The sequence below is a fragment of the Sminthopsis crassicaudata genome, chromosome 1, assembly GCF_048593235.1.
Source record: "Sminthopsis crassicaudata isolate SCR6 chromosome 1, ASM4859323v1, whole genome shotgun sequence".
Classification (NCBI taxonomy): Eukaryota; Metazoa; Chordata; class Mammalia; order Dasyuromorphia; family Dasyuridae; genus Sminthopsis; species Sminthopsis crassicaudata.
In genome coordinates this window covers 109,373,912-109,391,109 of record NC_133617.1, presented here as the reverse complement: position 1 = coordinate 109,391,109, position 17,198 = coordinate 109,373,912, and the positions used below count along the sequence as shown (strand labels likewise).

General features: G+C 33.5%; 1 protein-coding gene across 1 annotated transcript in view; it reads left to right on the top strand.

Moving 5' to 3' along the window:
* The window catches only part of FER1L6 (fer-1 like family member 6), a 253,827-nt gene that overhangs the window by 69,099 nt on the left and 167,530 nt on the right, over positions 1 to 17,198 (top strand). The window contains exons 3-6 of the mRNA XM_074266003.1: positions 7,337 to 7,457; positions 11,328 to 11,382; positions 11,469 to 11,600; positions 16,490 to 16,552. Coding sequence (XP_074122104.1) covers positions 7,337 to 7,457; positions 11,328 to 11,382; positions 11,469 to 11,600; positions 16,490 to 16,552 — 371 coding nt within the window. The remainder of the gene's footprint in view (positions 1 to 7,336; positions 7,458 to 11,327; positions 11,383 to 11,468; positions 11,601 to 16,489; positions 16,553 to 17,198) is intronic.

Sequence of the window (17,198 nt, the reverse complement as noted above, 5' to 3'; positions counted from 1 at the left end):
AACTTTTCCTCTCCTCCCCCCCCCACCGCCCCCAGATGGCAGATTGACCAATACATGTTAAATATGTTAAAGTATAAGTTAAATACAATATATGTATACATGTCCTTAGAGTTATTTTGCTGTACAAAAAGAATTGGACTTTGGAATGGTGTACAATTAGCCTGTGAAGGAAATCAAAAATGCAGGCGGACAAAATAGAGGGATTGGAAATTCTATGTAGTGGTTCATAATCATCTCCCAGAGTTCTTTTGCTGGGTGTACCTGGTTCAATTCATTACTACTCTATTGGAACTGATTTGCTTCATCTCATTGTTGGAGAGAGCCACGTCCATCAGAATTAATCATCATATAGTATTGTTGTTAAAGTATATAATGATCTCCTGGTCCTGCTTATTTCACTCAGTATCAGTTCATGTAAGTCACTCCAGGACTTTCTGAAATCAACCTGCTGGTCATTTCTTATAGAACAATAATATTCCATAATATTCATATACCACAATTTATTCAGCCATTTTCCAATTGATGGGCATCCATTTAGTTTCCAATTTCTGGCCACTACAAAGAGGGCTGTCACAAACATTCTTGCACATACAGATCCCTTTCCCTTCTTTAAAATCTCTTTGGGATATAATAAGCCCACTAGTAACACTGCTGGATCAAAGGATATGCAGTTTGATAATTTTTTAAGCATAGTTCCAAATCATTCTCCAGAATGGCTGGATGTATTCACAATTCCACCAGCAATGTATCAGTGTCCCATTTTTCCCATGTCCCCTCCAACATTCCGCATTATTTTTCCCTGTCATTCTAGACAATTGGACAGGTATGTAGTGGTATCTCAGAGTTGTCTTAATTTTGCATTTCTCTGATTAATAATGACTTGGAGCATCTTTTCATATGTCTAGAAATAGTTTCAATTTCTTCATCTGAGAACTGTCTGTTCATATCCTTTGACCATTTATCAATTGAAGAATGGCGTAATTTCTTATAAATTAGAGTCAATTTTCTATATACTTTGGAAATGAGGCCTTTATCAGAACCTTTGACTACAAAAATGTTTTTTCCAGTTTATTGCTTCCCTTCTAATCTTGTCTGCATTAGTTTTGCTTGTACAAAAACTTTTCAATTTGATATAATCAAAATTTTCTACTTTGTGATCAGTAATGATCTCTAGTTCTTCTTTGGTCATAAAGTCCTTCTTCTTCCACAGTCCTGAGAGGTAAACTATCCTATGTTCTTCTAATTTATTTATAATCTCATTGTTCATGCCTAGGTCATGAACCCACTTGCCCTTATCTTAATGTATGGTGTTAAGTGTGGGTCAATGCCTAGTTTCTGCCATACTAATTTCCAATTTTCCCAGCAAATTTTGTCAAACGGTGAGTTCTTATCCCAAAAGCTGGGGTCTTTGGGTTTGTCAAATACTAAATTATTAAAGTTATTTACTATTTTGTCCTTTGAACCTAACCTATTCCATTGATCAACTAGTCTATTTCTTAGCCAATACCAAATGGTTTTCATAACCACTGCTTTATAATATAATTTTAGATCTGGTATAGCTAGGCTACCTTCATTTGATTTTTTTTCATTAATTCCCTTGAAATTCTTGACCTTTTCTTTTTTCATATGAACTTTGTTGTTATTTTTTCTAGGTCATTAAAATAGGTTTTTTTGGGAGTCTGATTAGTATAGTGCTAAATAAATAGATTAGTTTAGGTAGTATTGTCATCTTTGTTATATTTGCTCACCCTATCCAAGAACATTTAATATTTTTCCAATTGGTTAGATCTGACTTTATTTGTGTGGAAAATGTTTTGTAGTTTTGTTCATATAGTTCCTGATTTTCCCTTGGCAGATAGATTCCTAAATATTTCCAGGGTTCTCAAACTACAGCCGGCAAGCCAGATGCATCCCGCTGAGGAAGTTTATGTGGCCCCCTGGGTTATGGCAAATGGACTGAGAGGCAGAGACAGAGTGTGAGTTTTTGTTTTTACTATAGTCCAGCCCTCCAACAGTCTGAGGGACAATGAACTGATCCCCTATTTAAAAAGTTTGAGGACCACTGTTTTAGACTATCGGTAGTTACTTTAAATGGAATTTCTCTTTGTAACTCTAAGTGTTGGATTTTGTTAGTGATATATAAGAATGCTGATGACTTATGTGGGTTTATTTTGTATCCTGCAATTTTGCTAAAGGTGTGGATTATTCCATCATATCATCAGCAACGAGTGATAATTTGGTTTCCTCATTACCTACTCTAATTCCTATAATCTCTTTCTCAACTCTTATTGCCAAAGCAAGAATTTCTAATACAATATTAAATAGTAATGGTGATAGTGGGCGACTTTGTTTCACTCCTGATCTTATTGAGAATGGTTCCAGTTAATAAGAGTAGGTAATGAGGAAATCAAACTATCACTCTTTGCAGAGTATACTTAGAAAACCCCAGAGATTCTAGTAAAAATTTATTACAAACAATTCACAACTTTAGCAAAGTTGCTGGATACAAAATAAATCCACATAAATCCTCAGCATTTTTATACATCACCAATGAAGTGCAACAGCAAGAGATACAAAGAGAAATTCCATTCAAAACAACTGTCAAAAGTATAACATATTTGGGAATCCATCTACCAAAGAAAAGTCAGGAAGTATATGAGCAAAACTATAAAACACTTGCCACAAAAATAAAGTCAGATTTAAATAATTGGAAAGACATTTAAATGCTCTTGGATAGGCCCAGCAAATATAATAAAGATCACAATACTCCCTAAACTAATCTATTTATTTAGTGCTATACTAATCAGACTCCCAAGAAACTATTTTAATGACCTCGAAAAAATAACAACAAAATTCATATGGAAGAACAAAAGGTCGAGAATTTCAAGGGAATTAATGAAAAAAATCAGATGAAGGTGATCTAGCTATACCTGATATAAAACTATATTATAAAGTAGCAGTCACCAAAACCACTTGGTATTGGCTAAGAAATAGACTAGTTGATCAGTGGAACAGGTTAGGTTCACAGAACAAAATAATATACAACTATAGCAATCTAGTGTTTGACAAACCCAAAGATCCCAACTTTTGGGATAAGAATTCATTATTTGAAAAAAAACTGTTGGAAAAACTGGAAATTAGTATGGCAGAAATTAGATATGGACCCACACTTAACACTATATACCAAGATAAAATCAAGATGGGTCCATGATTTAGGAATAAAGAATGAGATCATAAATAGATTAGAGGAACATAGGATAGTTTACCTCTCAGACTTCTGGAGGAGGAAGGAATTTATGACCAAAGGAGAACTAGAGATCATTATTGATCACAAAATAGAGGATTATGATTACATCAAATTAAAAAGCTTTTATGCAAACAAAACTAATGCAAACAAGATTAGAAGGGAAGTAACAAATTGGAAAAATATTTTTACAGTTAAAGTTCTGATAAAGGCCTCATTTCAAAAATATATGGAGAACTGACTCTAATTTATAAGAAATCAAACCAGTCTTCAATTGATGAATGGTCAAAGGATATGAACAGATAATTCTCAGATGATGAAATTGAAACTATTTCCACTCACATGAAAGTGTTCCAAATCACTAGTGATCAGAGAAATGCAAATTAAGACAACTCTGAGATAACACTACACTCCTGTCAGACTGGCTAAGATGACAGGATTAAATAATGATGAATGTTGTAGGGGATGTGGGAAAAACTGGGATACTGATGCATTGTTGGTGGAGTTGTGAAAGAATCCAACCATTCTGGAGAGCAATCTGGAATTATGCCCAAAAAGTTATCAAATTGTGCATACCCTTTGATCCAGCAGTGCTACTACTGGACTTATATCCCAAAGAAATACTAAAGAAGGGAAAGGGACCTGTATGTGCCAAAATGTTTGTGGCAGCTCTTTTCATAGTGGCTAGAAACTAGAAAATGAATGGATGCCCATCAATTGGAGAATGGTTGGGTAAATTATGGTATATGAATGTTATGGAATATTATTGCTCTGTAAGAAATGACCAGCAGGATGAATACAGAGAGGCTTGAAGAGACTTACATGAGTCTTACATGACTTACTGAGTGAAATGAGCAGAACCAGGAGACCACTATACACTTCAACAACGATACTGTATGAAGATATATTCTGATTGAAGTGGATATCTTCAACATAAAGAAGATCTAATTCACTTTCAGTTGATCAATAATGGACAGAAACAGCTACACCCAGAGAAGGAACACTGGGAATTGAGTGTAAACTGTTTGCACTATTGTCTTTCTACACAGGTTACTTATACCTTCAGAAACCAATTCTTACCGTGCAACAAGAAATTTGGTTTTACACACATATATTGTATCTAGGTTATACTGTAACACATTAAATATGTATGGGATTGCCTGTCATCTAGGGGAGAGAGTAGAGGGAGGGATGGGAAATTTTGGAAAAATGAATACAAGGGATAATGTTATTTAAAAAAATTACCCATGCATATGTACCAAAAAAATTATAATTATAAAATTAATAAAATAAAATAAATAAATAAAATTTAAAAAGAGAATGCTTCCAGTTTATCCTCATTACATATAATGCTTGCTGATGGTTTTAATTAGATGTTACTGATTATCTTAAGGAAAAGTCCATTTATTCCTATACTCTCAAGTGTTTTTAATAGGAATGGATGTTGGATTTTATCAAATGCTTTTTCTGCATCTATTGAGATGATCATATAGTTTTTGTTAATTTGGTTATTAATATGGTCAATTATACTAATAGTTTTCCTAATATTGAACCAGCTCTGCATTCCTGGTATAAATCCTACTTGATCATAGTGTATTTTCCTGGGGATGATTTTCTGAAGTCTTTTTTCTAATATCTTACTTAAGGTTTTAGCATCATTATTCATTAGAGAGATTTTCTATAATTTTCTTTCTCTGTTTTCAACCTACTTGGTTTAAGTATCAGTACTATGTCTGTGTCATAAAAGGAATTTGATAGGACTCCTTCATTCCCTATTTTTTCAAATAGTTTATATAGCATTGGGGTTAATTGTTCTTTAAATGTTTGGTGGAATTACATGTAAATCCATCTGGTCCTGGGGATTTTTTCTTAGGGAGTTGATTAATAGCTTTTTCTATTTCTTTTTCTGAAAATGGGTTTCTTTAAGCAATTTACTTCCTCCTCTATTATTCTGGGAAACCTATATTTTTGGAGGTAGTCATCCAGTTCATTTAGGTTATCAAATTTATTGGCATAAAGTTGGGCAAAGTAACTCCTTATTATTGCTCTAATTTCCTCTTCATTGATGGAAAGTTCTCCCTTTTCATTTTTTTTTATTATATATATATATATATATATATATATATATATATATATATATATATATATATATATATATATTTTATAATATTATCCCTTGTATTCATTTTTCCAAATTACCCCCCCTCCCTCTATTCCCTCCCCCCGACGACAGGCAATACCATACATTTTACATGTGTTACAATATAGTCTAGGTACAATACATGTGTGTGAATATCATTTTCTTGTTGCACAATAAACATTAGAATCCGAAGGTACATGCAACCTGGGCAGACAGATATTAGTGCTAACAATTTACATTCCCCTCCCAGTGTTTCTTCTCTGGGTGTAGCTACCTCTGTCCATCATTGATCAGCTGGAAGTGAGTTGGATCTTCTTTATGTTGAAGATTTCCACTTCCATCAGAATACATCCTCATACAGTATTGTTGTTGAAGTGTACAGTGATCTTCTGGTTCTGCTTATTTCACTCAGCATCAGTTGATTTAAGTCTCTCCAGGCCTCTCTATATTCCTCCTGCTGGCCATTTCTTACCAAGCAATAATATTCCATAACCTTCATTCCCTTTTCATTTTTAAGAATAACAATTTGATTTTCCTCTTTCCTTTTTCTAATCAGCTTTACCAAAGATTTATCTATTTTATTGATTTTTCCATAAAACCAACTCTTAGTTTTATTTAATAATTCAATAGTTTTTTTTTACTTTCAATATTATTAATTTCTCCTTTTAATTTTAGAATTTCAAGTTTAGTATTTGATTAGGGGTTTTTAATTTGGTCTTTTTCTAGTTTTTAAAATTTCAAGCTTTGTCTGCATCTCACAAATTGTGGTATGACATGTCATTGTTGTCATTATCTTGAGTGAAATTATTAATTGTGTTTATGATTTGCTGTTTTACCCAATCATTCTTTAAAATGAGATTATTTAGTTTCCAATTACTTTTTGGTCTTTTTTGTTGAATGTAGTTTTGATCGCATCGTGATCTGAAAAGAAAGCATTTACTATTTCTGCCTTCCTGCATTTAATTTTGAGCAGACCATATAGTTGTGACCTAAATAACATCCTTTATGAATATAAAGTGGAGATGCCTTATTCTTTTTTCTAACATTGCCATCTCTAGTTTGCATCTAGTTGCAAACTAGAGTTCAGATCCTTATCACCTAATGCCTGGTTTATTCTAACAGCTTATATGTTGGCTTGCCTGCTTCAGATTTCTTCTCACTTTAATTCATCTTCCATTCAATGACTGAAGTGATTTTCATAAAGTATGGGTGAATGTCATGAATATCATACACATCATTTCCACCACTCTAAAGTTTGGTGTCTTCCTATTGATTACAGGATCAGATACAAAATGCTCTACTTGTCATTATGTAGACTAGCCCCTTCATATCTTTTCAATTTTTTTACACCTTACTTCATGACATGTATGCTTTGATCCAGTAACAGCCATTCTGACTGTTCTTTGATCAATACACTCTATCTTTCAGCTCCAAACATTTTCTCTGGCTCTCCATTTTGCTTGGAATACTCTCCTTCTCTTCTGGTCCATACTGAATATAATTCTATTGTATTATGACCTGAAAAGGATACTTTTAATATTTCTGCTTTTCTGTTTTTAACTATAAAAATTTTTATGTACTATTATGTAGTCAATCTTTGTAAAGATAAAATTGACCACTTAGAAAAAAGTACATTTCTTTTTATTTCCATTCAGTTTTCTCCTCTGCTCCAACTACTTTAAGTAGTTTTACTTTAAGTCCCATGTTTTACAGATTAGCTACTGTTGTCTTTGTTTCTTCAGAGAAACATGGAGAAGTTGCAGTCTACTTTTAACTGTAAAATTTTTGTGTACTAATATGTGATCAATCTTTGTAAAGATACCATTAACCACTTAGTAAGAAGTGAATTACTATTTATATTCAGTTCTCTCCCCCACTTCAACTAAAATCTCCCTGATTTACTTTAAGTTCCATGTATTACAGATTAGATACTTTTGTCTTTGTTTCTACAGAAGGGCATGGAGAAATTGCAGTGTCTCTGGAGGGATCTTCTACACAAGCAGGACAAGATGCTGACCTGATGCAAGATAGCGCACTCACTTTTTCAACATCCTCAGTCCCTCTGAAGAGAAGGTACAATATTGTCCTCTTCCAAAAGCCTACCATACTTGTTGTTCAGCAGAGATTTGCCTAATCATATCATGTATCCTTTATAATCTCATAGAATTGGTTAGTCTAGCTTCTTAGCCTCCATCCTTAGTAGTGATAGGATTTGCAAGGAATAACAAAGTGTTAATCACATAGCAGGAGTAGCATCATATGTAATGTCAGGAGGCAAACTAAGGACCTGCTGAAGAGACAAGGTCTCAGATGCCATGGAAAGAGCTTCAATGATGGGACTAAAAACCCTTGCCTTGCTTTTGTTCCCTGAATGAAAGTTGTTTTACTTAGAAGGTATTGTAACATACTAAAACCAGTTTTGAGGTACTCTCTAGAAATTTCCAGTGAATAAATCTAGAAATTTCTGGTTAATAGATCTAGGCCTTGCAGATCTAGACTAGTAAATGTAGGTCTACTGGTTATATTATCATATTTAATTAATTATATTAGTACATTTTATTTTGTTGTTATATTCTACTAATTCTATTTTTTATTAAATTCTACTCTATTATTCTATTAAAGATATTTTAATTAGCATCAGACATTTTAAATAATTTTCAAGTTGTTGATGATTTATACAAAATTGTTTCTATCCTTTAATCACTTGTCTATTTGAGAAAAGGGCATAATGCTTATAAGTGTATCAACTTCATTTATGAAAGAAAAAAAATCAATCATATGTTCAGTACCTACTATGTGTCAGATACTCTTTGAAACATTTTATATGTTATTTGATTCTCACAACAGCTCTATCAGTTATTCTCATTTTGTAGTTGAAGAAACTGAGTCAGACAAGTCACAGTATAGAAAAATGACTTAACCTAGCTCATATTTCTAGTAAGTGTCAGATTTAATTCTTTCTGTCTTCAAGTTTTGAAATCTATCCACTATGTCATGTAGGTGCCTAGGAATGGGTATCACATGTATCTTAGATATTTATTCAAATTATTTTCTCCCTTAATCTGTGTATTTTATTTTAATTTTGAAATATTATTTATAATAAAAATAATAGTCTCTAGTAAATCCTTTCAGTTTTCTCCTCTCTATAATTGAAATAAATGTTATTCTCTTTTCTTCCAAAATTTTTTATGACTTTATAGCATATTGAGATAAATGATCCAATTGGAATTCATTGCCCTATATAATTGTGAATGTGATTGTAAATTCATTTTTCCTGCTTAATTTTACCTAACTTTTACTGTCTATTTTTATTGATTTTTAATTGCTTTTCTCAATGTTTTTGTTTTAGATTTATCAAAAATGAATCTCTTATATATACTTGGTTGTCTTTTTTTTCTATTCTATTTTTTCCATATCATAGAAAAATCAATACTTTTGTAATTAATGCTTTATAGCACAATTTGAATTATTTTATATTCTTGTTTGTTTCCTTATTAATTGTTATTTTGATTACTTAATTCTTTAATTGATATTATGATTGATATTGCAATAAATTGATTCATTAATTTGGAAAATAAGGACTTATGCTGACAATCTAGATATAGTGAGGGCAGTCCTTCTATTTAATGCATTTTTTTCCTCATTTGAAGTTGTCTTTTTAGAATTATCCTATTTATCTAGTAAATGCTTACAAATTTTTTGACAATTCTATTATAAGACATAAATTCCAATTCTATCTTCGACGTTAGATGACCCTAGACATTTCACTTAAACCTTAGTTTCCACATCTATAAAATAGAGATATAAGGATTGCCACTGTGGATAACTAGGTAGTTACTGCACTAAATACTGAGAATGCAAAGAAAGAAAAAAAAAGAACATTTTCCATCTTTGTGGGAAAGACAACATCCATGCAACTATATGCATTTAAAAGACATCCAGGGTAAATTGGAAGTATGTCAGAGGAAGCTAGTAGCATTAAGGAAAAGCTCCTTGCAGAAGATGAGATTTCAGCTGAGATCTGGAGGAAGCCAGGAAAGCCAAAAGGCAGAAATGAGCAGAAAGAGATTCCAGACATAGGTGATAGCCAGTGAAAATGTACAGATTTTGGAGATGTAATCTCTTGTGCAAAAACAATAGATAGGGGGCCAGTGTCACTAGACTATAGAATATGTGGGGGGGGGGGGGAGTAAAGTGTAAGAAGAGATGAAATACAGAGACAAGTTAGTTTTCAAACCTAAAGGATTTTATATGGGATCCTGGAGGTAATAGGGATTTGTCAGTTTATTGAGAGGGAGTGGTCCTGTGATTTAGGAAGATCACTTTGGTAGCTGAGTGAAGGATGGACTGAAGTGGGCAGACCCAGCAGCAGGCTATTGCAATCATACAGGTTTGAGGTGATAGTGGTCTGTACTTGAGAGATAGTTTAATGTCAGAGGAGAGAGGGAAACACATATGACAAATATTATAATAGTAGAAGTGACAAATCTTGGCAACTGATAGTTATGGGGGGGGATAAGTGGGAAGTTGAGAATGACCTCAAAGTTTTGAGTCTAGGTGACTGGGAAGATGCCTGTGCTCTCAACAGTAAGGGAATATGGGACAAACATTTTGGGTAAAAGATATTAAGGTCAGGTTTGGTCTTATTGAATTTGTGGGATGCCCAGTTCAAGATGTCTAAAAACAGTAGGAAATATGAGGCTGGAGGTCAAGAAAAATAGTTAGAGGTTCAATAGATAGAAATAGATTTAATAATCTGCATAGATATGATAATAAAATCCATGGAAGCTGATGGGAACATCAAATGATATAGTATAAAGGGAGAAGACCCAGGACAGTGCCTTAGGAGACACCTGTGGTTATTGAGCACAGCATGGATAAAGATTAAGCAAAGGAGAATGAAAAGAAGTAGTCAGGAAAAAGGAGAACCAGGAGAGAGCAGTGTTGTGAAAATTTAGAGACAAAAAATATTAAAAAGTGGAAGCAATCATGTCAAAAGCTGAAGAGAGATTAAGAAGAATGAGGAATGAGAAAAGGCCATTAGATTCAAAGATCATTAGTAATTTTGAAGAGAACAATTCCAACATCAAATGAGATTTGTGTGTATCTGTACATATGTTTAGACATATATGCATATATGTACACCTATAAATATACACACATATGTTATATAAATACAAAAGGGACAACTAGGTAGCACAGTTGATAGATTGCAGTCCTGAAGTCAGAACTCAACTTCCTGAGTTTAAATCTGGCCTCAGATACTTACTAGGTTGTGACCTTCAGCAAGTCAACTAACCTTATTTGCTTCAGTTTCCTCATCTGTAAAATAATCTGGAGAATGAAATGGCATACCACGCCAATTGTTTTTGTTCCTCTTCATTTTGGAAGAGGATCAGTGAAATGATAGAGTGATGTCTTGACTTGTGCATGAAATACATAAGTGAGGCAGAGAATCTCTACCAAGAAATCCCATATAGGATCCTGGAAAATTGGACATGACTGAAACAACAACAAAATAAATACTTATGTATGTATGTATGCATATAAACACATATGGAAAGAGACAGAAACCAAGACAGAGAAAGAGAGAGACAGAAACAGAGAGAGACAGACCGAGAAAGACAGAGACAGAGCAACACAGAGAGAAATAAAACAGAGAGACAAAGAACCAGAGACAGAGAGAGATAGAGAGAAAGCAAGAAAGTGAGCATTCGTTGAGTTGACTTGATTGTCACAACTCTGAATAGAAGCTCCATTTTACAGATGTGGAAATTAAGATTGAGAGATTTACATACACACACACACACACATATATAAAATAGAATTTTATCAGCCCTAAAATGTTATAATATTAATATAATAAAAATACAATAATAATAGCTACCATCACCACTACTATTCTTATTAAGGAGTCAATCTTTTTTTCTCTCCTTTTAACAGATCAAAATTGGTGACAAAGATCCATGATGGTGAAGCCAAATCCCAAAGTTATCAAGTGAGCATATAGCATTTGTAATCTCTCAGTTTATAGCAATGGACAGTGACCTCTAGAATGACCTGGATCACGCCTTTGTATTGCAGATTGCCATAATCATCATTGAAGCCCGACAATTGGTAGGAGAAAACATTGATCCAGTTGTCATAATTGAAATTGGGGATGAGAAGAAACAAACATCAGTCAAAGAAGGGACAAACAGCCCCTTTTACAATGAAGTAAGTCATTCTTAAATAATCATTAATTCTCTTTCTCCCTCTCTGCTCTACAATGGAAACTTTCCTGGTCTTAGCATTAGACCACTTGGGTTTTTAATTATGGTGCTGTCATTCAGTGTGACTGTTTTAATCAAAATTTAATTTTAGTAAGTTTGGTTTTCTCATCTGAAAAGTGAAGGTGTTAGATTGGATGTTTTTAGATGGACTGAGGTGCATTCCACTTGTAATGGTCTACAAATCACTAACTAGAAAAATATGGAAAAAATCCAACCCATGAATCCTATTTCAGCTGATGATTTCAATTTCTTAACTACTGTTCTCACATCTCTCAAAAGTGGAGAATAAAAAAGTGATTGGTAATTCCTCTCTTTTTCTATGTCCTACTTCCTCCTGGGATATATTTTACAGTGAACCGTAAGCAAGAGGAAAAAGGAAGAGAATCCAAGATATAGAATCAGCATGTAAAAGCAGATCTAGATTGCAGAGATTATCTGCTTCCATTCTCTCATTATATAGATAAAAAATTGAGGCCCCAGTAGTTGGTGTTTTGACCAAAGGTATATAGTGGTAAATGATGGACTTGGAGCTGAAACTTTGATACCCTGATTCGGACTTTTTCCACAACATGATCTTGAAGATTCTCTTCTGGATAAATACGTTGACAATAAATAAACAAATGAATGAACGAACAATCAACTAAATAAATAATGATAGCTAGAATTAATATAGTGTGGCAAGATTTGCAAAGTGTTTTACAAATGTTATGTCATTTGATTCTCTCAACAACCCTGGGAAGTAAAAGTATTATTATTACCATTTAATGGGTGAAGAAACTAGAGCAGACAATGGTTTGCCTAGGGTCACACAGCTGGTAAGTATTTAAGGATGATTTGAACCTAGATTTTCCTGAGTTCAGGTCTAGTGATCTGTCCATGGTTACACCAAGCTGCAGTAAGTAAGGCAAAAGGATAAATCTAAGTTAAGACAGAAAGATTTTATATAGGATTCAGGTAATGAACTACAAATCTGCTGTGAAAAAAGCAGCCTAGATGCATTAAAAGATACCACCAGGTTGATCACAAAGGGATGAATTTTATCTTTTCAAGACATACCACTAAATTATAGAAGAGTTGCAATCTACAATGGCAGAAGGAGTACCCTAAAAAGGGATCTGTGTTCAACATCTGCTTCTGAAGCTTAATCCCCCTAGACCTGTATCCTCAGTTAAGGATGGCTTGATGAGATAGTTTCTGGAATGCCTTTAGATTACAACTTTAGAGCTATATAATTCATTGAACCATGAAATCTCAAACATAAGAGTCTAAGGCTGGATGTAAGCCAAGATTTTCTTGATTTTGGATCTAGTGCTCCATCCACTCGGCCACCTTGTTCCAGTGAATATGACAAAAAATAATACTGAGTTATGATAGAAAGACTTTTTGTATTATCCAGATAATGGACTCTAAATTAGCTATCTTATCCTCTTCCTCTCAAGAATAATCCATTTTTAATGGGGCAGTTGCTTATCCCTATACTCTTGAAAACTGTCCCCTCTGAAAAAGCTGAGAGGAAGGGTCACTTGTTTTTTGTTGTGCAGCCTTAGCCTTCTAAATATAAAACTGAAAGCTCTTGTGAGCAGTGGAGTCCTTTCAAGTGACTGCTGTATAATGCCAAAGGTAATTTTCTATCTGTGCTTAGAGCTCTAGATATGCCTGAGGCAGTACCAAGACACAACAAAATCAAGCAGAGAGCAGAGCCTCTGAATGATGGGGGAAGATTAAAACAGCTAAACCTCTTTGGGTTGGCTGAGGATTTATTCTGAGCCTGATTTTAAAGCTCAGTGGCTAGAAGTTAACTAGAAATAAATCCCAATAAAAAAGGAGTGTGGTATACAGTCAGGAGCATTGGATTTGGATTTGGGAGACTTGGATTTAAAATATGCTTTTTCACTTTATAACCTATGTGGCTCTGAGAAAATCATTTCCACCCTATTGATTTGTCTACAAAAGGAAGCATTGTGGTAGGATGGAAAGAGGATTGGCTTTGGAGTCGGAAAATCTGGGGTCATATCTTGCCACTGACAATGCTCATGTGAGCTTAGAGAAATCACAGTCTCCGTGAGTCTTACTTTTCTTGTAAAATGAGGATGTTGTGTTAGATGGTTTCTCATTTTTTGATTAGGTAATTACTGAAATTCCTTTAAGCCTGACTTCAAAAGAGCCTCAGTTTCTTCATCTTTTACATAAAGCTAATAATAATTGTATCAGCTACCTCACAGAGTTTAAATGAGGAAACAACTTTGTAAACTTTAAAACACTGTATAAATATGAATTGCTCTTAATGAAAGATAGGTGGCCCAATGCATAGGACACCAGGGTTGGAATCAGACTCATCTTATTGAGTTCTAAATGGCCTCAGACATTTACTAGCTGTGGGACACTGGACAAATCACTTTACCTTGTTTACCTCAGTTTCCTCATCTGTAAAATGAACTGAAGAAGGAAAGGGCAAACCATTCTCCTATCTGCCAAGAAAACCCAAATGGGCTCACGAAGAATCAGACATAATCAGACACACATGAACAAAAACAAATTCATGAAAGGCAGAGTAAGTGGATAGCTAGATGATTCAGTAGATAGAGTGCTAGACCTAAATTCATGAAGAACTGAGTTCAAATCTAATTTTGGACACTTATTTGCTATGTGACCTTGGCAAGTTACAATTAATTTCAATTTCTTCATCTGTAAAATGGGGATAATAGTTACTTTAAGAGATAAAATGATAACAATATTTATAAAGTACTTTGCAAATCTCAAAGCACTATATAATATTATATATTAAATCATTACATATATATAATTATGATATTCTATCATGTTATTAAAATTATGATACAACATTGGACAGAAAACAGACCTCTGAATTCAGAGGTGGATTCCCAAGAGTTGACATTACCAGAAACCTAACCTGTAGGTATATAAAGGTATGTTTTACTCATGGATCTAAAAGATAGTAGAAGTTAGTATATTTCCAGAGTTAGTTAATATAGAGAAGCTTTTGAAAAGATATTGAAGGTATAATTGAGGTCTACAAATAATCCTGTTTATTTGGAATTAATTTGTATCAGTTAAAATTAAATAAAGTAAAATTAAATTATTAATACATTAATAAATCATCAATAAATACAAATGGACATATAACTAATAAATTTTATAATAGATAAAATTTCTTTTAAAAATCTAAGATAATGTAAGTACATAAATTACAAAAATCTCCCCTTATGTACAGGTTGATGTAGAATTGACTCTCCTATATGAGGTTTGAATGATATATCAAACATATCATACCTTTCTTGTTCACTTCCACTTTTTCCAAAAGATTTTTGCAGCTTTGGGTTTCAGGCTGAAAACTGAGAGTTGAATTTATGTTTTGCTAATAGAAAGCAATTCAGCAAAGAAGGAGGTATTGAGGGGGGGAGGGACTTTAGAGACCATTTAATTCAACACCTTTATTTTACAGAGAAGTATACTGAGACCTAAGTAGTTGAGGGTGGCTAACACTAGGCTAGAGGGCAAAATTGTTTCATAAATGTTAACTATTGGCTTAATAGTATGTTAAATACTTGCTTATGAGCTATTGGGCTCACATAAGTTTATTCAGTTTGCTGCTGGTAGAATTGGGGATTGTAGTAAGTGAAGGCATTTATTAAAGATGCAGTTGCTGATTAATATTCCAGGAAAAGAATCAAATTTTAGGCTATAATATTGAATCATGGATTATTAGACTGAGAAATCTAATTGAGATTAGATTATCCTTCCAGCTTTCAATTTTATAGGTTAGCAAATTGAATACCAAATCTTAAATTTAAAGGCTTGAAGCCTAAGTTAATGGCACAACTGAGATTCATTTACACAGGTCCAGATTCCTAGCTACTTGTACTCTAGTATCTTTCCCCAGAAACATGAGCAGGATAGAATATTTATTAAATATTCAACCCATTTGATTGTGGTCTTTTCTAAATCTTAATAGCAATATAAATATTTAATAATTAAAAAACATCTAGAGGTGGTTACTTGAAGTAATTCAGGCATTTATTTAATTTTGAGAACTAGATAATGGGGAATCATAATTATCTCTTACAAGTATATTAAATAGCTTGATTTGTTAAGGAAATTTGGGTGCTATCAAATGAGCTATGGATTTCTTAGCCAGAGCCTTCTAGCATTTTATGGTTCACAGAAGTACTACAGATAGGCCTTGAAATCCCAAGGCCTCTCACCCCCAGGACCTGATTCTTTGTTGTCTTGTTTTCTATCAGCAAAACGTGAATCCAAATCTTAGTTTGCAGCTTAAAACCAAAAGCTGCAAAAATCTTTTGGAAAGAGCATATGGTAATGAATAAGTCTGGGATTGCTAGCCTGAGGAGACAGAAGTCTGATTGCACATTTAAATGGTACAAAACTGACTTTTACATACCTAAAACACAGGTGATCTCAACAACAGGTGCCATGAAGCTATCTGTGTAATTTTGGGGAATGTATAATTTTTGGAATAATAATATTGATTAGACATATAGGATTTTTATGTTTACAGATTACTTCAAATAGCTTATTTCTTGTTGCTTTCTCAGATCTTTGTAAGGTAGGTAATATTGTTAGCAGAATCTTCATTTTATAGGTGAGAAAACCTAGCCCCTTACCCAAGGTAAGTAACCAGTAAGTAACAGAGCGGCGAATCAAAAGTAGGTTTTCTGTTCCAATTTTGATGCTCTTTTAATTGTAAATGAGATGCCACTTTTCTCTTTTGAATGTCCTGGTAAGATTGGGATAAAATATTAGAGAAGGTAGCCTGCTTCCAGTCATCAATGTATATATCTTTTTTTTTAACAGTATTTCGTGTTTGACTTCATTGGACCCCAAGTACATCTTTTTGACAAAATCATCAAAATCTCAGTAAGTGTGCCATTCACTGTGTCAGCTCTTTCTCATAATGGGAGACTAGGTCATAAAAATGTGTATGCCCTCCAAAGGCTAAAGTGTAATATTGAGTTGGTCATAAAATGGGCATTGAGAGACTAGAGTCTTTAGCTTAAAATTGCTTAAAGAGTACACTTTGGAAGTGAGAGAGAAAAATTCTATTGAGAAGAAAATGCCTGTGGTTATTAAAAGCACATTATAACCTAGTAAATAGAACAATTTAATTGAAGCAGGCATATTAAGAAAACATTGGATATTAAACTCAGGCTGCAAACTATCAACTTGTGGGGTACAGTTTTTGTTTCTCAGAGTTGAAAACAAGTGTCATTTTCTCTTAATTTTATTTGGAATACAAACAAAATTGATATAGTAACCTAATTTGCTCTGGATACTCTCCCACCTCCCCCTTTAATATTCCTCTCAACTTTTTTTTTCCTACTCTACCACTTTTCTACTCTACAACTTCTACTATATGACTGTACTACTATAACTATAAGCTTAGTTCTCAAAAGGCTGTCCTCAGACAAATGGAGACCTAAGAAAGAGTTTTAAAAGGTCAGAGTCACCTACTGAATCCAGGGCTATCACCAATCATCTTGACTTGAGTCTTGACACTGGACTC